General features: G+C 43.2%; 1 protein-coding gene across 4 annotated transcripts; it reads left to right on the top strand.

Annotated features, from left to right (window-relative positions):
- Nucleotides 1–732: 732 nt before the first annotated feature.
- LOC101543262 (zinc finger protein 14 homolog) lies at nt 733–19245 on the top strand. Of its 4 annotated transcripts, none has more exons than XM_012931780.2 (5): nt 733–771; nt 7547–7634; nt 10812–10938; nt 11947–12042; nt 17596–19245. In XM_012931780.2, exons 2-5 carry the CDS (start codon nt 7626–7628, stop codon nt 18960–18962), a joined length of 1599 nt encoding a protein of 532 aa, XP_012787234.2. In that variant the 5' UTR covers nt 733–771; nt 7547–7625; the 3' UTR covers nt 18963–19245. The 4 variants fall into 4 exon arrangements, with proteins under 4 accessions (XP_012787234.2, XP_055001123.1, XP_055001124.1 ...); XM_055145148.1 differs by having other exon boundaries at nt 11944–12042; XM_055145149.1 differs by lacking the exon at nt 11947–12042.
- Nucleotides 19246–23947: the final 4702 nt, after the last annotated feature.

Below are 23947 nucleotides of genomic sequence, written 5' to 3'. Positions count from 1 at the left end.
ACCTGGCTATGCTCAGAGTTTACACCTGGCTCTATGCTCAGGGATCACCCCTGGCTGTCTCAGGAGACTATATGGGGTGCCCAGGATGAACCAGGTTAGCAGTGTGCGACAGGGTTGGTAGTGTGCTTTACCCACTGTACACTCTGCAGCCTCTGGTTTACTTTTTTTGAAAGCTTAAAAAATGCTTAAAGCAAATCATCATGTAATAGAGGAAAATCAAAACAGATACCACTGTAAATAATTACTCCATTTAAAAACATCAAGGACCTCTGAATGACAGTATTAACCATCTTAACTTAATTAACTTTTCTAAAACAATCTAGATCCCTCAACTGCTGACTGCAGAGAAAGGAGTAAAATAAGAGCTGGAGCTTAAGCAAACCCAATCTCTGTATTTAGGTCCTGGGGCTGTTCTGTCTGCCAGGGTTTGGGCACTATTTCTATCAAGGATCTGATATACCCACATCCTGCTGGGGTATCAATGAGTACCTGCCATATGCCGGGTACGTATTAGATCCCGACTTCTTTCTCAGGCCACCAAGGAGCACAAACCGGAGTTCGCGAACGTTTTTCAGTTGGGAATCGGCTTGAAACCCCTACCCAGACAAACCATCTTGCAGCATGGGCGGGAATGTGGGGGGGGCGTCTGCGCAAGCGCATTCCCGACCTGTTCAGGGGGCGGGGTCCAGACCTTTCCCAACGGACTACATTTCCCACAGGCCTCCGCGTCCCGCTTTCTTCCTGCTTCCTCGGTGGTGTGGCCTCCGAGAGGTGAGTTGATCGCGTGCAATGAGGAAATGGGCACGGGGGTGGCGCGGGGGTGGCGCGGGCACATCTGTGAACCGGCCTGCGGTGACTGTGGCATTTGTGACGCTTGACCGGGCACCGAGCACCCTGCGGCGCTCTCTCCCCTCCCGTATCAGGGCCGCCCCATAGATTGCGGCCCAGAACGGCACCGAGTTAGAGCCCTGAAGCCCCCAGAGTGCAGGCCCGCGACCTGAGAAGAACCTCAGGACTCGGGCGGCAACTCGGAGACGGTTGTCAGTCCTGGCCTTTGTTCTGCGGCCTTTCACGCGGATACCGCGATGGGTCAGCGTTGCCACGGGCGCGCTTTTAACTTTCATCGCCTTCGGTGAGGCTCAGGGTGGGAGCGAGTGTGGTAGTGGGCCAGATCGGGGGTGTTAGCCCGAGAAAGGCCGACGGTGGCAAGATTCCTACCCAAGAAAGGCAAGAGAAAGGGGGAAATGGTCGATAGTCGGGTGGGGGTGGGCGTGGGGGTGTGTTTCTAGATAGATCGATCCAATGAATTGTAGTTTCATGAAACATGCTTCCCCCTCGACCTTGGGGGACATTTGCTTGTATGAAAGAAGGCATATCTGCTTAGATGGACGAGACAAAGCAGCCCTGTCTAGGTTGGCCAAGAAGAGACAGATACCCCCAGCTGCTCGACGGAAAACAGTCGTTTTCCCCGGGTCTCGTGCCACAGTTGTAAAAAGCCAGCACGGAGTTACAGCTTTCTTCATTCTTCCAGGGATGAGCCAGACTAGTTTGGCTCCTGTATGTAATCACGCAGTTGAACTGCCCCCGTTTCCTGGTACTTCTAATTACTGCCCCTCCTGATGTCACTTGAGAAACCTCAGCTGTTCTGCGAAATTATTGCCGACTTCTAAAAACCCTTCAACTGGATCAGCCCCTTAAAAAAGAGCTTTTCTTCTCCCTCTCCTTCAGTACATTCCAGCCATTCTGTGGAATGTGTTCTTCTTAGTTACTCTTTCTAAAAATTTTTGGTAGACTATAGATAAGCATTTTCCTGGGTTCTTTAGCTGATGAGACTTTACCTCCTGAAATACTCAACCATTGATATGGAGCTTTTTCTTTTCTCTCTTTTTTTTTCTTTTTCGGTCACACCTGACTTTGCTCAGGGGTTACTCCTGGCTCTGCACTCAGGAATTGCTTTTTGTGGAGCTCACGGGACCATATGGGATACTGGGAATCGAACCCAGGTTGGCTACATGTAAGGCAAATGCTCTACCCACTATCGCTCTGCCCCATGAATTTGTTTTAGACCAGATATTTATATGGTCTTATGAGGGGCAGTTTAGTATAGCATCTGTATTGGTTAAGAAGTTAATTTACTAGAGTTTTATTTAAAATTTGCCTCTCACAGTCGTAGACTTGATTAGGGAAACTCAGTTCATGTTATTGTGCACAAGTTCTTTCATTTTTTTTTCTTTTTGGGTCACAACCGGCAATGCACAGGGGTTACTCCTGGCTCTGCACTCAGGAATTACCCCTGGCGGTGCTCGGGGGACCATATGGGATGCTGGGATTAGAACCCGGGTTGGCCGCGTGCAAGGCAAACGCCCTCCCCGCTGTGCTATCACTCCAGCCCCTCTTTCATCTTTAAAAGGAAGATAAAAATAGGATCTACTTGGGCCAGGGGCTGGAGCGATAGCACAGTGGGTACGGCATTTGCCTTGCACACCGCCGACCCGGGCTCGATTCTTCTGTCCCTCTCGGAGAGCCTGGCAAACTACCGAGAGTATCCTGCCCGCACGGCATAGCCTGGCAAGCTACCCGTGACGTATTCAATGTGTCAGAAACAGTAGCAAGAAGTCTCACAATGGAGATGTTACTGGTGCCTGCCAGAGCAAATCGATGAACAACAGGATGACAGTGACTTGAGCCAGAGTGATAGTGACCCCACTGCCCCCTCCTAAATTGAAAAAAGTGTCTTTTGCTGCTGTAAGCCCTTTATTGTATTTGGTCTTTTCTTTCTCTCTTTCTTCCCCCACCACCCCGTGGTTCGAAATCAAACATAGGATCCCCAACGTCTCCCCCCACAAAAAAAAGTATTAGTCATCTTCAAAAAAAAGTGTATAGCAACAGAATACTAGCAATGGTCAACTCATACACTATTTTCATGATTTTTCTATTTTTCTAGTTCTTTCATATATTTCTATTTTTGTGTTTGCTTTAATAAAATATAGTATTAAAATACTTTTATTGTTTTAGCCACACCCGGTGGTGCTCAAGAGTTATTTCTGACTCTGCACTCATGAATTTCTCTGGATGGTGCTCAGGGGACCATATGGGATGCTGTGGCTCTAACCTGGGTTGGCTGCATGTAGAGCAAATGCCCTATCCACTGTGCTATCTCTCTAGCCCAGGGCCTTCTCAGATACTCATTTTTAATACCTAATTATCATTTGTATGTATTAATTATTAACAATCCATATTAATATTCATTTTGGGAGCTGAAGACATAGTGTAGTGGGTAAGGTGCTTGCCCCAGCCCCACCAGGAGTGATCCCTAAGTACAGAGCCAGAATTAAACCCTGAGCACTACTAGGTGTGGTCCTAAAACCAAATTATTTAGGCACGGTAGGTAGCACTGTCTTCCCGTTGCTCATCTATTTGCTTGAGCGGGCACCAGTAACATCTCCATTGTGAAACGTTGTTATTGTTTTTGACATATCGAATATGCCAGGGGGAGCTTGCCAGGCTCTGCTGTGTGGGTGGGATACTCTCGGTAGCTTGCCGGGCTCTCGGAGAGGGACAAAGGAATTGAACCCAGGTCGGCTGCGTGCAAAGCAAACGTCCTACCCACTGTGCTATTGCTCTAGCCCACCCAAAACTTACATATACATATAAGCATATATATATATATACATATATATGTATACATACACATATACTGTGTGTTTGTGTGTGTGTGAAAAGGGCAGGAGGGATAGGACCAGCAGGTTCAATTCTGGGTGCCACATGTGGCCCCACCCACTCAATCCTGTCAGGATTGATCCCTGAGTATAACTGAGTCAAAGTAAGCCCTAAACACAGCTGGTTTATATATATATATCAAAGTAAGCCCTAAACACACCCCACTCAAAAGTAAAGTCTGAAGGGAGACCTGATTTAAGGTTCGATACTGCAATTAAATTTTCAAATAAGGCAAGTTAGTACACATTAAAAAGTATAGTGAGAGCAGCAAGATGTGAAAACATGTCACACTTATCAATACTTCTTTCTTAAGACGTCGTTAAAGAATTAGAATTGAAGTGCAATGACCTCATTCAACCAATTCTTCCAAACGGCAGGGTAATATAAAATTCAAATATTCTTCAAAGAATTGACATGCCATTTCCTCAAGTTATTGGGCAGCAGGCAAGGCAAGAACACTAATCCCTGCACGAACCCTGTAAATAGGACACAGTTTATTGTTGCTGATGTGTTCAAGTTTACTTGGGGCTTTTTCCTTACCTTGTATTTATAAACATGATTTTTTTTTCTGCTTTTTGGGTCACACCAAAGTGCACAGGGGTCACTCCCGGCTCTGCACTCAGGAATTAGTCCTGGCGGTGCTCAGGGGACCATATGGGATGCCTGGAATCGAACCCGGGTTGACCGAGTGCAAGGCAAACGCCCTACCTGCTGTGCTATTGCTCCAACCCCTAAACATGATTTCTTGATTAATGTTAAAATTGTTAAAGGTCAGTTCATTGAAACATGATGTTGCGGGTACTAAAAGCAATTGTTTCCCACATCAAAATGGTGTCTTGTCAATATTTCTCACTAGAACACTATGTGATCCTTATTAGTAATTTATAAATGTCTTTTATTCATGTTTGAAAATTGAGATTTACACTTTTATCAAAGAATATATGTTGTAAAACTGCTGCACATCCCTAACATTTCTTTTCCGCGGCCACCTGCTCTATGCTGCCCACTGTAGGCAACTGCAGTAAGGTACAATTATTTAGGTAGGAATAAAAATTATATATAGCTAATACTTTATGAAATATAGTTACGGTATCTTTTCACATTAAAATATAGGGACTAGGGCCAGAATGCCCCTGAGCACTGTTGGGTATGCCCTTAAAGCAAAAACAAACAAAAATAAATTGAGCTTATCCTTGTATTTCAGATGCCTAGCACAGGGCCTGACACAGTAGCTGCTCAAGAGATGTTTCATGAAAAGCTAGGTATGCTGTTTGCCCGTGTGTTGCAAATCCAGACAAGTTAGCAAGTAGGACATAGATTTCTGTCTAACTTTATGGATTCCCGCGGATGACTAGTAATAAATATTCATATCCACATATAATATATTGGCTTCACCCATTTTGTCAAAATTAAGACAACACTACCCCCTTTTTTTTTGAGAGGGTGGGGCATATACAGTGTTCTCAGGGCTGATGTTGCACTCAGGGATCACTATTAATGGGGGGCCAGGGGCCATATGTGGTGGCCAGCATTGAACCCAAGTTAGATGTGTACAAGGTAAGCACTTTACCCTCTTATCTCTCCAGCCCCATAGTTTTTAGTAGCATAACTACACTATAGCTCCGCAATCAGGATCGTTTTAACCTTTGTCTACCACAGAACATCTCCATACTCATCCTTATATCCCTGTTTCATATGCCCTAGAAATATACAGTATCCCCATGATTACATGTCCCAGAATTAGTGTTTGTAGGTCATGGGACTATATAATGTCTTATAGTCTTACGAGACTTATATGTCTTATAGTCTCTTATAGTCTAGCCTACTGATGTGCCTACAGCACACATGTGTTTGGTTTTAACATACTTGCTTGTATTCTCTGATATACATTCTTCGTCTCTCTTGGAGAGCCTGTCAAGCTCTTCGTGGCATATTCGATATGCCAAATACAGTAACAATAACAAGTTTCATTCCCCTGACCCTGAAAGAGCCTCCAATCGTTGGGAAAGACAGTAAGGAGAGGCAGCTAAAATCTCAGGGCTGGGACGAATGGAGACGTTACTAGTGCCCACTTGAGCAAATTGATGAACAACGGGATTACAGTGATACAGGTCATGGGACTACTAAAATTACTGCTTCTCACTTGAAGGAAGCAACTGTCCTTTTCCTAATGACCTTGTTAATAATGGGGCATCATCAGTCTTTTCGATTTCTTCATCCAGTGTGTAAAAAATAATTTTTTGGTTACTTTCACCTTCATCTCCTTAATTAGTAGGGAGTCTAGGTATTTTGAGAGTTTATTTCTAATTTTTAGTGAATTGTCCTTGCTTGAACTTTTCTCAGTGAGGCAGGAATCTTAGATTTCAGAGAGGAAAAAAAAGTTTTGTTCCAGTTTTAGTATATGTGCTGCCAAAGCGAGCATGAAAAAAAATGTTTCAAACGTTCTTAGTGCAAAGAAGTTTTGAAATGAAGCTCTATTTTTGTTTTGGGCCAGAGCAGTAATACAGTGGGTAGGGTGCTTGCCTGTGGGGTTTGATCCCAGGTAGCTCATGTGGTTGCCCATATGTTTCAAAAAAGCACTCCACATGGTTCCCCAAAACTTACCCCAAAGCCCCTTTACTTTGGAGGGCCACATCCAGCTGTGCTCAGGGCTCACTTCCAGCTGTTTGGGGGAACTATATGGGGTTATGGGGAGCAAACCTGTGTAAACCACATGCAGCCAAATTACCTTATTATTCCAGCCCTCATTCACTGAATTTGGACAATGATAAAACCCCTGAGAATCAAATTTCCTGAACCAGGGGCTGGAGCGATAGCACAACGGGTAGGGCGTTTGCCTTGCACACGGCCGACCCAGGTTCGATCCCCGGCATCCCATATGGTCCTCCAAGCACCGCCAGGAGTAATTCCTGAGTGCAAAGCCAGGAGTAACCCCTGAGCATTGCTGGGTGTGACCCAAAAAGCAAAAAAAAAAAAACATTTCCTGAGCCATTGAAAGGAGGTGCTCTGTTAAAGAACACACTAAGGATCAGCGTGTGTGAGAGATTTTTGAACCTAAACACATAAATCTCGGTGAATGTAGCTGCAACCAGCCAAGTCCTCCTCCCCACTGGGATCATGAAAGAACGGGTGGCCAGGACATCAGGCACTGAGAGGTACTGATAGGAAAACGGGCAGGCCAGGACAGCGTTATAGTAGCAATAGCAGCCAGACTCAGTCTGCGTATTTTCGTCTTCCTGCATAAAGTCCAGGATCAGAAATCCCTTAGGACCCCCAGGGGCCTGTATTGGATTATGTGTCTTATTTCTACGTTCTGGAGAGTTGTCCTGGAGGGAGAAAAAACTCAGGAACAGTCCAAGTAATCCACTTTCAGGACCAGACCCCCAGGACAGGTGAGAACTGGTCAAAAATTCTCTGAAAGTCTCAGCTTCTGCACAGATTCTGTCATTGTTAGCTGGGTTTCTTTGAGGCTTGAATCTCTCCTCAGTCCCTATTCTCTCCTCCAGTTTGTCTGTCTAAGAATGATGGAAAAGAATTAGAAGAGGCAGGGCTGGAGCAGTAGTACAGCGGGTAGGGCATTTGCCTTGCACCGGCCAACCCGGGTTCGATTCCCAGCATCCCACATGGTCCCCTGACCACTTCCAGGAGTGATTCCTGAGTGTAAAGCAAGGAGTAACCCCTGAGCATTGCCGGGTGTGACCTAAAAAGAAAAAAAGAGATTTAGAAGAGGCATAAGAGCTCACATTATTACAAATTATTGTTATTACAAATCATTTTGAGGACGCTAAGGAGCATCTGGCTTTATGTCTTTTTCTTTCCCTTTCAGATCTGCCTTCTCTGGACTCAGCAGTTTTTCTAACAGAGAAAGCTCGAAGAGGACGGATCAATTCTTATATCTGGAAACCATGGCCCATGTAAGTTGCACATTAGAGAAACCGTGTGCTGACCATAAGGATATGGCTGAGTGAATTGTCATCAGTTGAATACATTGACACTCTTAGCATTCTGCTCAGTCCCCTTGGACTGGGAATTGGCACGTGTGCCTTATGTGAATCAAGCAGTGGGTTTTATTTTTCTCGTTTGCTTTGGGGCCACACCCAGCAGTGCTCAGAGCTGCCTCCTGGCTTAATACTCAGGGATCATTCCTGGTGGAGCTTGGAATACCATAAGGGGTGCCAGGGACTGAGCCTGGGTTGACCACATGCATGACCAGTGTCCTACCTGTAGTATTCCAGCCCGTGGGGTTTATTTAAAATTTTTTCTTTTTTTAGTTTTAAGGCATACCTGGCTGAGTTTAATTCTTACTACTGACTCCGCACTAAAGGGTTACTCCTGGTGGGTTTGGGGGACCATAGGGAATGCTGGGGATCGCATCTGGGTCAGCTTCATTCAAGGCAAGTGCCTTACCCGCTGTACTGTCAATACAGCCCAAGCCCTGGTTTACCCAACATTTCACGGACCTTGAATACCTCCAGATGTGTCCCACCCACCCAGCACCATCAAGTGAAAAAAAAAAATCAAACTAAAAAGAAAATATTTATTGCTATGATTTGAACATGAATTAATTTTTTAACTTCATGTGAAATCCTGTTGTTCCAGGCCACCTTTCCTTGCAGGGTGGGGGTTCCCCACCTGTGATTCTTTGCCTGCTGTGCCATCAACCTCACCACTGGGGAGTACAAGAGATTAGCAGATACAGATTGCAGCTAGATCAAGGTTATCACTGGCAAGCATTGCAAGAATGCTGAAAGCAACTAGTGTGTATGTTTTTAGGATGTGCCGGTCTAGAACAAGGTTTGCTAACCTTGGATCTACTTAATGTTTTGAGCCAGAGAACATTTTATCGTGGGGGATGAATTGTAAGATGTCTAATAGTATCCCCGGCTTCTACCAGTGACATGCCATTAACATTCAAACCTCTAGCCCCATTGTGCCAATCCAAACTGACTTCAGTATTACCCATATACTGGATAATATATTACCATATCCATTTTTTTGTTTTGTTGGAACCACACCTCGCATGCCCAGAGGTTACTCCTGGCTCTGTGTTCAGGAATTACTTCTGGTGGGGCTCAGTAACCCTATGAGATTCTGGGAATCAAACCCAATCCACATGCAAAGCAAGTTGTAAACATTTACAACTTACCTGCTGTCCTATCTTTCTGGCCCTATCCAGATGTCTTCTGGGGCTAAAATACTTCCTTTCCTCTGTAAAGCATTGGTTTAGCACATTAACTACAGGATTCATTGTTCTCTAACTCAGAATGAGCAAAGGTGAAAATCATTTAGATGTTTAAGGATCAGTTCATGTAAATTTTGAGAGGGGAAGGCTTCGGTTTGTTTTAATTAAAATCTAAAAAGGAAAAATTTAAATCTAATATATTTGATGATTCTGTTTGAGAGGTCACAGCTGGTGGGACTCGGGTTATTTCCAGCATGGTGCTTGGGCCTGAGTGGCGCTGGGGATCAGATCCGGGCCTCCCACATGCCAGTGTCCACATGCGCCCTTTCAGCTGTCTCCCCTGGCTCATGAATATAACATATTTCAAGTGTGGACAACTATGTCATGATTTTTTTTTTTTTAGCTTTTTGGGTCACACCTGGCGATGCACAGGGGTCACTCCTGGCTCTGCACTCAGGAATTACCCTTGGCGGTGCTCAGGGGACCATATGGGATGCTGGGAATCGAACCCAGGTTAGCCGAGTACAAGGCAAATGCCCTACCCGCTGTGCTATCGCTCCAGCCCCCCTGTGTTACGATTTTAATGTTTACTAGAGGCTTGATTGTAACTGGGGAAGTGTTTACAACTTTAACATACTATATATTGAGAATATAAAAATCTTGGGCGTGATAGTACAGCAGGCTGGGCATTTGCCTTGCGTGCCGCTGCCCGGGATTTGATCCCTGGTATCACATATCCCATATGGTTCCCTGAACATCATCAGGATTAATTCCTAAGTGTAGATCCAGGAATAACCCCTGTCCATCGGCTGTGTAACCCAAAAAGGGAAAAAAAAAAATCTTGACTATGTTGAATTGAAACTGTTAGACATTTAATAATATAGCAACAGAAATGTTATCAACTTTTTAATGATATTATGGGGCTAGAGTACATCCAATAAGGTGCTTGCCTTGACAGACTGGGGCTTGATCTCTGGCACCCCATAGTGTCCCCAGAGCCCCACCAGGAGAGATCCCTGAGCACAGAGTTGGGAGTAAATCAGTTATGCTCTCAGCAATTAAACAATGAATGATATTAAAGGGAAAATAAAAGACTTCATACTTCGTGAGAATTTGTGGTAGAGACACAGCCTAGAGAAGGCTAATATGCCCTATTTTGTTTGTTTTGTTTATTTTTTTCCAGGGGGCAGTCACCATCAGTGGTGCCAGGGCTTACACCTGGCTCTGCGCTCAGGGATCAATGCTGGCAGGGTATGGGGGACCTTATGTGATGCTGGGTCAGCTGTGTACAAGGCAGGCACCTTATCCACTGTACTCTCTCCAGCCTCTGTTTTAATTGAAATTATATTTTGGTTATTTTACTCATTTCCAGATAGAGTGGAATAAAAAGGTAATCCGCCCTGCAGCCGTATTGATTACTTCACCGTATAGGCCCTCTGTTGCAGCCATATAAATTCTCTGGCTCTCTCCTTTATGTATCCCATGTTTCTAGCCCTGTCCTATTTGCTTGCCACAGGCCCTCTCCGAAGTACAATCCTCAATCTCCTGTCTTTTCACTTAAGCAAAATTTGATTTATTTTTGCAAATTATATATGGGCGGGCTGGAGCGATAGCACAGCGGGTAGGGCGTTTGCCTTGCACGCGGCTGCCCGGGTTCAATTCGTCCGTCCCTCTCGGAGAGCCCGACAAGCTACCGAGAGTATCTCACCTGCATGGCAGAGCCTGGCAAGCTCCCCTTGGCATATTCAATATGCCAAAAACAGCAACAAGTCTCACACTGGAGACTTTACTAGTGCCCACTCCAGCAAATCGATGAGCAGCGGGATGACAGTGATACAGTAATATATGGGCACTCTCTCTTGATTTTATTATTTATCATTTCTTATCCGAGTACTGTTTATGTTTGCAGGGTTCGATGACATTCAGGGATGTGGCTGTAGACTTCTCACAGGAAGAGTGGGAATTCCTGAACTCAGCTCAGAGGGCCTTATATAGGGATGTGATGTGGGAGAATTACAGCAACTTCATCTCACTCGGTAAGGCTGATCCTCACAAGTCCTGCTGACTATCCCCGCTTATATATATGGGCGGGCTGGAGCGATATATCTTTTGAGAAATGTGATAATGTTTTTCTGCTCCCAAGGAATAGTCTGAGCTCCATTCAATTGTGAATACACCTTCTGATTAATCCTTTGTGATTCCCAAACTGCCCTGCTCTTCAGACTTTCAGTTCTTTTGTTTTATGCTCCAAGGGGCTAGATTTGGATTCTGGGTTTGTTAAAAGGAACATTTTCAAAGAAACAATATTTCACATTTATTTGAGCTTAGAGTTGATGAAGGTGTGGACAAAGCCACCTGTATGGAGAGTACCTGTAGAACTTACGTGTTTGGGTCCAGAAAGTTCATTTAAAATTCAAGTGAATTTTACTGGGGAAATGGAGTACAGTGGTAAGGTGTTTGCCTGGCATGCTGCAGATTAGGTTCTCTCCCTGGCATCCCACATAGTCCCCTGAGACCCACCAGGAGTGGTCCCTGAGCACAGAACCAGGAGTAAGCCAGTGTGACCCAAAAACCAAAACAAAAAGAATCAAATCTCAAGTAAATGCATTCTGTAAATTTGTGCTTAGGTACTACTCAGAGCATGACATTACTAATCTTCATAACAGCTCTGTGAGAAGCATACTTATTACGTCCGCATTTCAAATGAGAAGACTTCGACACCAGGTTAATAATTTGCCAGAGTCACGTGGCAATGAAGGCAGTGTTTGAACCCAAACAGTCTGCATCCAGATTCTGTTTTCCACCGCTCCATGACTGCCTTCCAACAGAGCTTGTGTGAGTTTAAATTATATTAGGCCTTAGCGTTCTGGTTTCTTCCTGTGAGCCAAAGATCACCCTGATACAAGTGTTCTTCAGCTGCGTCTTACATTTATTTACTCTTGGGTTTTATCAAGTCAGTTTTTATCTATAGGTTATTTTAAGTCCATTCAAATCTGAATTCTAAGGACTTGGGGTTTATAATTTCATAATTATATTTTAAGCAGGACCTGCCATTTCTAAACCAGATGTGATTGCTTTATTGGATGAAGGGAAGGATCCCTGGATGGTTGTGAGGGAAGGGACAAGAAGACACTATCATGGTGAGTCACGTGGGCCACTCAAACCTAGAGAGCCATTGCTTCCAGTCAAGACAGAGCTGAGGAGGGAAGAGGAATCTTTGCGATGCTTCAGAAGCCTATGGCTTAGGAAAATAGGGGCTGGGAGGACTGATCAGTGGTTGGAATCAACCACCAGTATGTGGGGGGCAGAGGGTAGGTAAGATAGAGAAGAGACTAGGATGACAATAATAGCTGGGAATGATCACACTGGACAAGATCTGAGTGTTAAAAGTAGATAAGGGATATTCTTTTTTTTTTTTTAATAAGGGATATTCTTGATAACCTTTCAGTATCAATCTTGCAAACCACAGTGCCCAAAAGGGGAGGGGGGAGGGAACGAGTGGGGGAGGAGAGGAGAGGAAAGAGAGAGAATGGAGAGAGAGAGAGTGGGTGGGGATGTGTGTGTGTGTTTGTGTGTGTGTGTGTGTGTGTGTGAGAGAGAGAGAGAGAGACAGAGGGAGAGAGAGGGAGAGGGAGAGGGAGAGGGAGGCTGGATGGGGAGGTGAGGGTTTGGGGGTGATGGAATGATGGGAGGGAACCTTGGGACACTGGTGCTGGGAAATGTACACCGGTGGAGGGATGCGTGTTGGAATACTGTTAGACTGAAACTTAATCATGAGCAACTTTCTAAGGGTCTGTCTCACAGTGATTTAAAAAAAAAAGGCCCATGCCCTGAGATCTGGAAAACTTTATAATCATTTCAGCCTGGGCTACTAAAGGAACTTTCAGGGCCGGAGAGATAGCACAGTAGCACAGTCAGTAGGGCATTTGCTTTGCCTGCAGATTCATGCAAACCCTTGTCAGCTGCATGCAGAGTGGAGTGTGACCCCAAAACTGGAGGTGGTGCTTTGTACACCACCTCCAGTTTTGTATTAATTCCTTAGTACAAAGTCAGGGGTAATTCGAGAGCATCACTGGGTATGGCCCAAAAACAAAACAAAACAAAACAAAATTATTTCTTTCTTTCTTTCTTTCTTTTTGGGTCACACCCGGCGATGCACAGGGGTTACTCCTGACTCTGCACTCAGGAATTACTCCTGGTGGTGCTTGGGGGACCATATGGGATGCTGGGATTCTAACCCAGGTCGGCCGCGTGCAAGGCAAACGCCCTACCCGCTGTGTTATTGCTCCAGCCCCCACAGAAAACCTTTAAAATGGGATATAAACGCTTTTGTATGTGGAAGGTCTAGAGTCAGTCCCCAGCACCATAGAGTTCCCCAAGCACCTTTGGGAGTAGTTCTCAGCTATGGCCCAATACATGTTTTAAAATGGGGCAAGAGTAGTAGTGCAGTGGGTAGGGCATTTGCCTTGCATGTGGCTACCCCAGATTCAATCCCTGGCATCCCAAATGGTCCCCCAATCCCATCAGCCCCAAATGGTACTGCCAGGAGTAATTGGTGAGTACAATTGCTGGGAGTAATTTCTTTTTTTTTTTTTTTTATTATTATTATTAGTTTATTTTTAATTAGAGAGTCATCGTGAGGGTACAGTTACAGATCCATACATCTTTGTGCTCATGCTTCCCCCATACAAAGTTCAATAACCCATCCCTTCACCAGTGCCCATTCTCCACCACCCGTAAACCCAACATCCCTCCCCCCCTCCCCAGACCCATCTCCCCCCACCCCACCCTGCCACTGTGGCAGGGAATTCCCTCTTGTTCTCTCTCTCTGATTAGGTGTTGTGGTTTGCAATAGAGGTGTTGAGTGGCCATTGTGTTCAGTCTCTAGTCTGTATTCCACCCGCCTCACCCTTCCCCCACATGTCCTCCAACCACATTTTACTTGGTGGTCCCTTCCCTGAGTTACCCAGAATGAGAGACCAGCCTCCAATGCTGGGAGTAATTTCTGAGCATCTTCAGGTGTGGGCCCAAAACAAACAAAAGACCATTAAAAAAAAAATAGGAAAGAAAATCCTGATACACACATTAACTGAGTGAAGTTAATGGAAATTATGCTGAATGATAAAAGTCAATCACCAAAGGTTCCATAACTATATTTGTGAAATAACATTATTATAGAAATGGGAAATTATTAGTAGTTGACAGGAGTTAGAAGCCCAGAGAGAGGGGAGGTTGGCTAGAGCTGTAAATAGTAGTGCAAGGGGGGGCTGGAGTGATAGCACAGAGGGTAGGACATTTGCCTCACAGACGGTCTACCTTGTTTTGATCTCCAGGATGCCATATGGTCCCCAAGCCTCTACAGGAATGATCCCTGAGCACAGCTGGGTGTGGCCCATAAACCAAAAAAAAGTAGTATTATAAGAGAATCTTGCAGTTAGGGCCCAGTATCTTGATTGTGCTGGTGAGTTGTACATGTGATAAAATTGCAAAGAAAAACATATGTATATACATATGTATATACAAGGATGTAGATGATTGGGGAGATTGAATTATGGTTGGAGGGTTATATCCATATTGATTTCTTGGTTTGAATATTGTACTATAGTTGTGTTTGATAACAATATTGAGAAAGACCTTCATGACGTGTTCACTGGCATTTTTTTTGCTACCTTCAATGAAAGTACAATTACTGGGGCCAGAGCGATAGCACAGCGGGTAGGGCGTTTGCCTTGCACGCGGCCGACACAGGTTCGATCCCGGGCATCCCATATGGTCCCCCAGGCACTGCCAGGAGCAATTCCTGAGTGCAGAGCCAGGAGTGGCCCCTGAGCATTGCTGGGTGTGACCCAAAAAGCAAAAAAAAAAAAAGAAAGTACAATTACTTTAAAATAACAAATAAATGGGGCTGGAGATACAGTACATAGGGTTGGGCATTTGCCTTAAACACAGCAGACCAGGTTCAATCCCCAGTGCTCCATAAGGTCCCCCAAGCACTACCAGGAGTGATCCTTGAGTACAGAGCCAGGAGAAAGCTCTGAGACTCATTGAGTGTGCCCAAAAGAATGAAACAAAATAGCAAGTAAACAGAACATCCCATTAGGAATTGGTAAAAGATTTGAGCAAAAAGAAGGGGTATTCTTTCTCTTTAACAATGACTGTAGTTATCTATGTCTAAACTTGTGTTAAGTTAAGCTTGGGCTACTACAACAATATAATCTGGGTGACTTAAGTAATAGAAGTTCATTTTCTTGTGTCTCTGGGGTCTGAATTCCAAGAATAGAGTGTCAGCATGACCGAATGATTGAGTTAAGTTTTTTTATTTTGGGGGCCACACCCAGTGATTCTCAGAGGTTACTCCTGGCTCTTTACTCAGGAATTACTCCTGGCAGTGCTGCCATATAGGATGCCCAGGATTGAATACAGGTCAGCCGAGAGCCAGGCCAGTGCTCTAGCCACTATATAGTCTCTAACCCCAGCATGATTGAGTTCTAATTAGTGCTCTTTCTGGCTTGCAGATAATTCTCTAGCTCATTTTTTTTTTTTTTTTTTTTTTTTTTTTTTTTTTTTTTTTTTGGTTTTTGGGTCACACCTGGCGATGCACAGGGGTTACTCCTGGCTCTGCACTCAGGAATCACCCCCGGCGGTGCTCAGGGGACCATATGGGATGCTGGGATTTGAACCCGGGTCGGCCGCGTGCAAGGCAAACGCCCTACCCGCTATGCTATCACTCCAGCCCCTCTAGCTCATTTTTTTACATGGCAGGGAAAGAAATGGCTTTCATTCTATTAAAAAGCCACTAACCCTCCAAAAAGCCAAAAAAAAAAAAACCAAAAGGCCACTAACCCTGCTATAGGGGACTGGAGCGATAGCACATCGGGTAGGGTGTTTGCCTTGCATGCGGCCGACCCGGGTTCTATTCCCAGCATCCCACATGGTCCCCTGAGCACTACCAGGGGTAATTCCTGAGTGCAGAGCCAGGAGTAACCCCTGTGCATCACTGGGTGTGACCTCAAAAAGCCAAAAAAAATGGCCACTAACCCTGCTATACTTATGATTTTACCCTTAGTTATATCCCAAAAGCATGTGTGAATTTTAGTTTAGCTTTTAGGTTTTTTTGTTTGTTTATTTTTGCAATAGAGGGATGCTTCAGTTGGTGGTACTGGCGGGGGGGCGGGGAGAGGCATGCAAGATAGGGAATGATAGTTTGTATAACATGAAAAATAGTTGCTTCACAAATAATTTTCCTAATTGAGTGGGTCCAGAATAGTAGGGTTGACTGGTTCTGTGCTCGGGGATCACTCCTGGCATTGCTCAAAGGATCAGACCCCACGTCAATCACATGCAAGGCTGTATATCAGCCCCTTACATTCAGTCCCTCAGGAGGTGATGATTGAGTGGAGATATGCAAAAGCATGCAGGCCATATGAACAGATTTAACTGTTTTTTTTCTCTTTTTGGTTTTTGGACCATACCTGTCAATGCTCAGGGGTCTGCCAGGTAGCCCCAAAACCCAACTGGCTTTGCACCCAGGAATTACTTCTGGCAGTGCTTGGGGGGGATCATATGGGATGCCAGTGATCAAACTCAGGTGGGCCATGTGCAAGGCAAATGCCCGACTTGCTGTACTACACTATTGCTCTGGCCCCTTACCTATTTTTTCTTAATCTTACCTCAACCCTGTAGTCTGTTCAGTTTCCTTTGCTTTTTCAAAATGTATGAGAATATATTTCATACAGATGTATGAAAATGTATTTTAGATTGCCACTAATACCGCACAATACAATTTAGCTGAATGATGCAAAATAGGGAATGATAGTTTGTATAACATGAACAGTAGTTGCTTCACCAATAGTTTTCCTCTTTGAGTGGGTCCAGAGTAGTAGAAGGCTATTTATAACATTGAGCACGAAAGGAAGCTATGCTTTTATTTTGATACTTTATTGTTAGGAGCTCTTCTTCCCTGTGTTAAAATTAACAAGTACCCATGGCCAGAGATATTTATGGTCACTTTTGATAATGTCTGACTAAAGACTCATTATACTTTACTCTGTTCCCACCTTAGTGGTATCCTGACTGCATGTGCAATGTCTCAGGTGTGAAATGCAACATTTCCACTTTATTTATGGGCATTTTAATATTTATGAAGTGACTTCAGCAGTGAGGACCTACCTGTGTATTACCTCTTGAGATATCAGTTATTGTATATTAGTGCATTGTAAGTCCTGAGTACCATTGGATGTGACCCCAAAACCATAAACAAAATAAAAATTGCATAGATTTGTGAGGTCTAATCCAACTAATTTTTGATATGTGATTTTGCAGAAGATAAAAGTTTAAATACACCTATGTAGTACTGTTGGCAAAAATGTCAATGATCTAAAGCCATAAGCTGTTTTCTTTTTTCTTTTTTCTTTTAGGTTCCTTTTAATTCTCCATAAAGTTTTGCCCTTTTTTTTGGGGGGGGGTCACACCTGGCGATGCACAGAGGTTACTCCTGGCTCTGCACTCAGGAATTACTCCTGGCAGTGCTCAGGGGACCATATAGGATGCTGGGATTCGAACCCGGGTCGGCCGCATGCAAGGCAAACACCCTACCCGCTGTGCTATCGCTCCAGCCCCTCCATAAAGTTTTATTCTTTGGGATCCAGGAAACAGCATGTTTGCTTTATGTTTTTTGTTTGTTTGTTTTTCAGATTTGGAATCCAGAAACAGGACCAATACTTTATCCCCCAAAAAAGATATTTATGAAATATATTCATTTCAGTGGGAAATAATGGAAAGGATTAAAAGCTATAGCCTCCAGCAGTCCATTCTTAGAAATGACTGGGAATGCAAAAACAAGACTGAGGAGCAAAAGGCACCACAAGTGGGATATTTGGGGCCAAGGAAAATTACCTCGGAAAAACTGGCCACTTATAAAAAACATAATTTTCTCGCTGAATATCAGATAGTTCATAATGGAGAAAAATTATATGAATGTAAGGAATGTAGGAAGACCTTTATCCGTCGCTCAACACTAAGCCAACACCTCAGGATTCATACTGGTGAAAAACCTTATAAGTGTAAGGAATGTGGCCAGGCCTTTAGACAGCGGGCTCATCTTATTCGTCACCACAAACTCCATACTGGTGAGAAACCCTACGAATGTAAGGACTGTGGAAAGGCCTTTACAGTGCTTCAGGAACTTACTCAACATCAGAGACTTCATACAGGTGAAAAGCCCTACGAATGTAAAGAATGTGGAAAGGCCTTTCGAGTCCATCAGCAGCTTGCTCGGCACCAGAGAATTCATACGGGTGAGAAACCCTATGAATGTAAGGCATGTGGGAAAACCTTCAGGCAGTGTACACACCTTACTCGCCATCAGAGGCTCCACACAGCTGAGAAACTCTATGAGTGCAAGGAATGTGGAAAAGCCTTTGTATGTGGTCCAGATCTTCGAGTCCATCAGAAAATTCATTTTGGTGAGAAGCCCTATGAATGTAAAGAATGCGGCAAGGCCTTTAGAATATGCCAACAACTTACTGTTCACCAGAGTATTCACACTGGTGAGAAACCCTATGAGTGTAAGGAATGTGGGAAGACTTTTAGATTAAGACAACAGCTTGTTCGTCATCAGAGAATTCATACCCGTGAGAAACCCTACGAATGTATGGAGTGTTGGAAAACCTTTAGTAGCTACTCACAACTTATTTCACATCAGAGCATTCATATTGGTGAGAGACCTTTTGAATGTGAAGAATGTGGGAAAGCCTTCAGGCTACTCTCCCAGCTTACTCAGCATCAAAGTATTCATACCGGTGAGAAGCCTTACGAATGTAAGGAATGTAGGAAACCCTTTAGACTGCTCTCACAGCTTACTCAGCATCAGAGTATTCATACTGGGGAGAAACCTTATGAATGTAAGGAATGTGGTAAGGCTTTTCGACTTTACTCATTTCTTACCCAACACCAGCGAATTCATACTGGTGAAAAACCTTACAAATGTAAAGAATGTAAGAAGGCTTTTAGACAACATTCACATCTCACTCAACACCAGAAAATTCATAATGGAAATTAAAATAAAAGCCCTTCAGTTGTATGTTACAGAACATCTGAAAATTCATTTTTGAGAAAATTTGTATTGTTTTTCACAACTGAGCGTAAGTTGCATCTTACAAAAATGTGACTTTGAATACCTTCCACTGTTTATGTTCATTAAATTTATATGAGACTAATATAGTGGATGTGGGAAATTCTTTAACCTTATCTGTCATCATCTCCATTTTATTACCAAGGTACCTAAGCTTCTGTGCCTCATTTTGATCTCTTGTAAAATGGTGATATTAAATGTGTATATTATTGATTGCTGTGTAATAAATTACTACAAACTAGTAGCTTAAAATAATACAAATCTTTTTATCTCACAGTTTTGATGGGTCAAGAGTCTGGGAATACCAGAGACAAGTTCTCTACTTCAGTTGTTACTGTTTTTAGCATATCAAATACACCACGGGTAGCTTGCCAGTCTCTGTAGAAATTAAATTCAGCCAGAGTTTGGTCTCTTCTGAAGGCCACACTGGGAAAGGGGTCTGCTTCCAATCCCACAAGGTTTCTGGCTGAGTTCATCTCTGTGAGGGCTGTTGCTGAGGTCCTTTCTGGTTGATATTTGGTTGATGACTGACCTTAATTATTTACCTCCTGAGCATCTCCAATGTGATCACTTAATTCATCAAAATTGTAGAAGCCCAAGAAGGCAATAGCATCTGTCAGCTTCATCGAAGTTCTATGTCTTTGTAATGTAATCACTAAAATAGAATCTCATGGTCTTTGCTGCCTTTTACTGGTTAGAGGCAAGTTACTAGGCTCCCATACTCAAGGCAAGAGAGTGACAAAGTGGACAAATAGAGTGAGAGGACGAGTCAGAAAGCCACAGTGTGTAATAAGATTATTGTAAAGATTAAGTAGTTAATTGGGGCTGGAGAGATAGCACAGCGGGTAGGGCGTTTGCCTTGCATGCGGCCGACCCGGGTTCAAATCCCAGCATCCCATATGGTCCCCTGAGCCTGGCCAGGGGTAATTCCTGAGTGCAGAGCCAGGAGTAACCCCTGTGCATCACCAGGTGTGACCCAAAAAGCAAAAAAAAAAAAAAAAAGATTAAGTAGTTAATAACTGAGAAAAAATAGCTAAATAGCATGTTTTATGTACCCAATTGTTACTGTCAGTGAACGTAGATGATAGGAATATCCTATAGAAGTAATAAATGTAAAATGCTTTCTTATTGCTCAACTCCTGTAATATTATTCTAAAGAAAGCTTAGCAGCTCATACAAGATAAGGTCATTTGCAAGTCATTAACAGGTTATTTGAGCTGCATCAAAAATTCCATGCCTAAAAGATACCTTATAAATTTGTGAATGTGAGATTAAAAGTACAACTATTAAAGACTCAAATACGGAATTATTTTTCCATTATAGATTCTAAAAAGAAAGAAAAAACATTTTTTCAGTTTCTGGGCTACATCCATGGTGCTTAGGGCTTATTTTAGGCTCTGTGTTCAGGGATCACTGTTAGCTGTTCTTGGGGGATCATATGTCGTGCTAGGAATCAAACCTGGTTCAGCCACATGCCAGACAAGTGTCTGCTGTACTCTCTGGCCTCAAAAAGCAAATTCTTATAAGCCCTAGAGTCTTATGGGAGAAAAAGGAAACTAGCCAACTGGAAGTTTTATATTATGGGTGTGCATGTCATTTTTTTTCCTGTAAAACTGGTATAAAATAAACATCATTCCATTATAATTATTATTTGGTATTCAAATTGCCCCTATCTTCAACTTTGGGTAATTGGGTCTTCTGAAATGGTTAAAGTTTGATAGTATCCTTGATATGTTATCCGTGATAGCACAATTGGCCAACTATGAAATGTGACTGTTCATTTATTTTAAAAGTCTATTAATAAAGTGGGCCAGAGTGATAGTACAGTGGGTTTTGCCATATATGTGGCAAACCTGGGTTTGATTCCCGGCATAGTAATGATCCCTGAGCACAGAGCTAGGAGTAAGCCCTAAACACAGCTGGGTACAACCCTCCCAAATAAATAAGGGACAAATGAGCATTTTGGGTTTTTTTCTTATATTAACCAAGTTTCAGAGCCACCAAAACTCATGGAAAATTTTTATTTTTAAGAATTCTAACTAGGGGCTGAAGAGAGTATAGAGTATAGCAGGTAGGGCATTTACTTTGCATGCAGCCAACCCAGGTTCGACCATGCCATATGGTCCCCCAAGAACCACCAGAAGTAATTTCTGAGCATCAATGGTGTGACCCCCAACTACTAACCCCCCCAAATCTAATATAGAAAAACTGGTAGCATTTAAAAAGTTTTCTCTAGTCCCTAGTAGAATAATGGGTGCAGAAAAAAAGGTCTTCAGTGGATATTAAAACTGTAAATGGTTTTTATATAGTGGTTTATTAAGCTGTGCCCTTCTGAGTCTTTCGATCAATTTTAACATCTATAAAAGTGATATTAGTTTGTTTCTCCTGATATAACAGGAAACACTATGGCCTTCAAAGTTCATTGCCTAAATAATGAACCAAAGGAGTTATGATGACAAATTATTTTTGAGTAGGTGAATACCATAAGGAAGCAACCTGTCAGATCCATAATAAGAAATATTCCACCCAAAAACTACTTGATGTTTTTTCAACTAATTAATGACATAAACTAAGAGAAAAGGGCTGGAGAAATAACTCAGAGGGCTGGAGTGCATGCTTGTATGTGGAATGCCCAGGTTCAGTCCCCAGCTCAAGCACTGCAGGTGTGGCTTCAAAATAAAAGGAGACTTGATAGAGAACTTGGGGCCAAAGACATAGTACAGTGGGTTGGGCACTTGACTTCAACTTGGCTGACTTGAGTTCGATTCCTGGCATCCCATATGGTCCCCCAAGCATTACCAGGAAAAATTTCTGAGTGCAGAACCAGGAGTAATCCCTGAGTATTGCTGAATGTGGCCCAAACCCCATCCCCACAAAATGAGAGGCAGAGAACTAAATTTATTAGTCATAAACCTATGGACAAGCTGAATTAGAATTCTCTTGAACAAAATATGAAACGATTTTTGTTTTGTTTTGTTTTTTTGTTTTTGGGTCACACCTGGCAATGCACAGGGGTCACTCCTGGCTCTGCACTCAGGAATTACTCCTGGCGGTGCTCAGGGGACCATATGGGATGCTGGGATTTGAACCTGGGTTGGCCGAGTGCAAGGTAAATGCCCCACCCGCTATGCTATCACTCCAGCCCCCTGAAAAGATATTTTTGAGGGGGCCAGGGAGATTACAGTCGTAGGGCGCTTGCCTTGCACACAGCTAACTTTGGTTCAAGTTCCAGCATTCCATATGGTTTCCTGAGCACTGCTGGGAGTAATTCCTGAGTACAGAGCCACGTGTGGCTCCAAAACCAGAAAATGTGAAAAGATATTTTTGAGACACCGGGGAAATATGGACATGGACAAGGATATTTATAAATACTAATTTTAGTAAAAATAATATCAATATGGTTACTGGAAATCAAAGATCTTATGTGTGAGGATATAAATGGCATATTTATGAAGTGAAAGATAACCCAGATTTGCATTAAAATATTCTAGTCACAATAAAATGAATTGAAGAGACTGACAAAATGTTGATAGTTACTGAAGTAACATGGTTTGCTCATGAGATTTTAATGTTTTTACTCTGTAGCATTGTAGCACTGTCGTCCTGTTGTTCACTGATTTGCTCCAACGGGCACCAGTAACTTCTCTATCCATAGCACAGCAGGTAGGGTGTTTGCCTTGCACATGGCCAACCCAAGTTTTTACTCTAGATGTTTGAAAATTTAAGTCACAAAATATAATAACAACTGTCACTGTTGGGGCTGGAGCAATAGTACAGCAGGTAGGGCGTTTGCCTTGCACGCGGCCGACCCGGGTTCAATTCCCAGCATCCTATATGGTCCTCTGAGAACCGCCAGGGGTGATTCCTGAGTGCATTGCCAGGTGTGACCCAAAAGGCAAAAGGCAAAAAAAGAAAAAACTGTCACTGTCATCCCGTTGCTCATCGATTTGCTCGAGTGGGCACCAGTAATGTCTCCACTGAGACACTGTTGTTCGTTTTTGGCATATTGAATACCCACGGGTAGTTTGCCAGGTTCTGCTGTGCGGGCGAAATACTCTTGATAGCTTGCCGGGCTCTCCTAGAGGGGCAGAGAAATCGAGTCCGGGTCAGCTGTGTGCAAGACGAATGCCCTATCTGCTGCGCTACTGCTCCAGTCCATAATAAAAACTAATATATAAAATGCTTAGAAAGGATTTCTCACAAGAACCCTGCATCTCTTAATTTGTCTATGGTCACTGACATTCTATATAGTGAGAAATCCCTTAAATTAAGGAATTTTGTTTATGGCTGTCTTCATCTTCCTCACTTTTCCATAGCCATTGAAGCAAGGCCTGTCACAGAGAGAATTGAATAAGAATTTGTGTTAAGAAACCAGAAACAGGGGCTGGAGCTATAGCACAGCGGGTAGGGCATTTGCCTTGCACGCGGCCGACCCGGGTTCGATTCCCAGCATCCCATATGGTCCCCCAGCACTGCCAGGAGTAATTCCTGAGTACAGAGCCAGGAGTAACTCCTGTGCACAGCTGGGTGTGACCCAAAAAGCCAAAAAAAAAAAAAAAAAACCAGAAACAGCAAGATGAAATTCCAAGTAAAACAAAATATAGTTACAATCAGAAATCAAGAGATTAGGCAATAGTAAACATGTCAGAGTAATCAATATATTTGGACAGTTCTAGTAAAGGGAAAGAAAATGAACAATTCTATATTTAAAGCAGTATGATAATAAGTATGACATCTTAACAATAATGTTTATTCCAATACATGTAAAAATACAAAGGATTAATTTTCCAAAATATCAGCTGATTTTGCATAGACCCTCAAGTAGACAAATCTGTGTGCATGGAAAAAAATCTGACAATTATATAAGTAAAAAGTTTAAGATTCCTTTATGAAATTTTACCCATCAACTCTGC

Source organism: Sorex araneus, chromosome 8 (genome assembly GCF_027595985.1).
Source record: "Sorex araneus isolate mSorAra2 chromosome 8, mSorAra2.pri, whole genome shotgun sequence".
In the NCBI taxonomy this organism is placed as follows: Eukaryota; Metazoa; Chordata; class Mammalia; order Eulipotyphla; family Soricidae; genus Sorex; species Sorex araneus.
This window is presented reverse-complemented; position numbering and strand designations above follow the sequence as displayed.

Excerpts from the sequence above, each read along its gene's own strand:
- LOC101543262 (XM_055145148.1), top strand. Across the intron at positions 10,939-11,943 it reads CAGCAACTTCATCTCACTCG|CAGGACCTGCCATTTCTAAA; the intron begins GTAAGGCTGATC and ends TTATATTTTAAG. Across the intron at positions 12,043-17,595 it reads GACAAGAAGACACTATCATG|ATTTGGAATCCAGAAACAGG; the intron begins GTGAGTCACGTG and ends TTTGTTTTTCAG.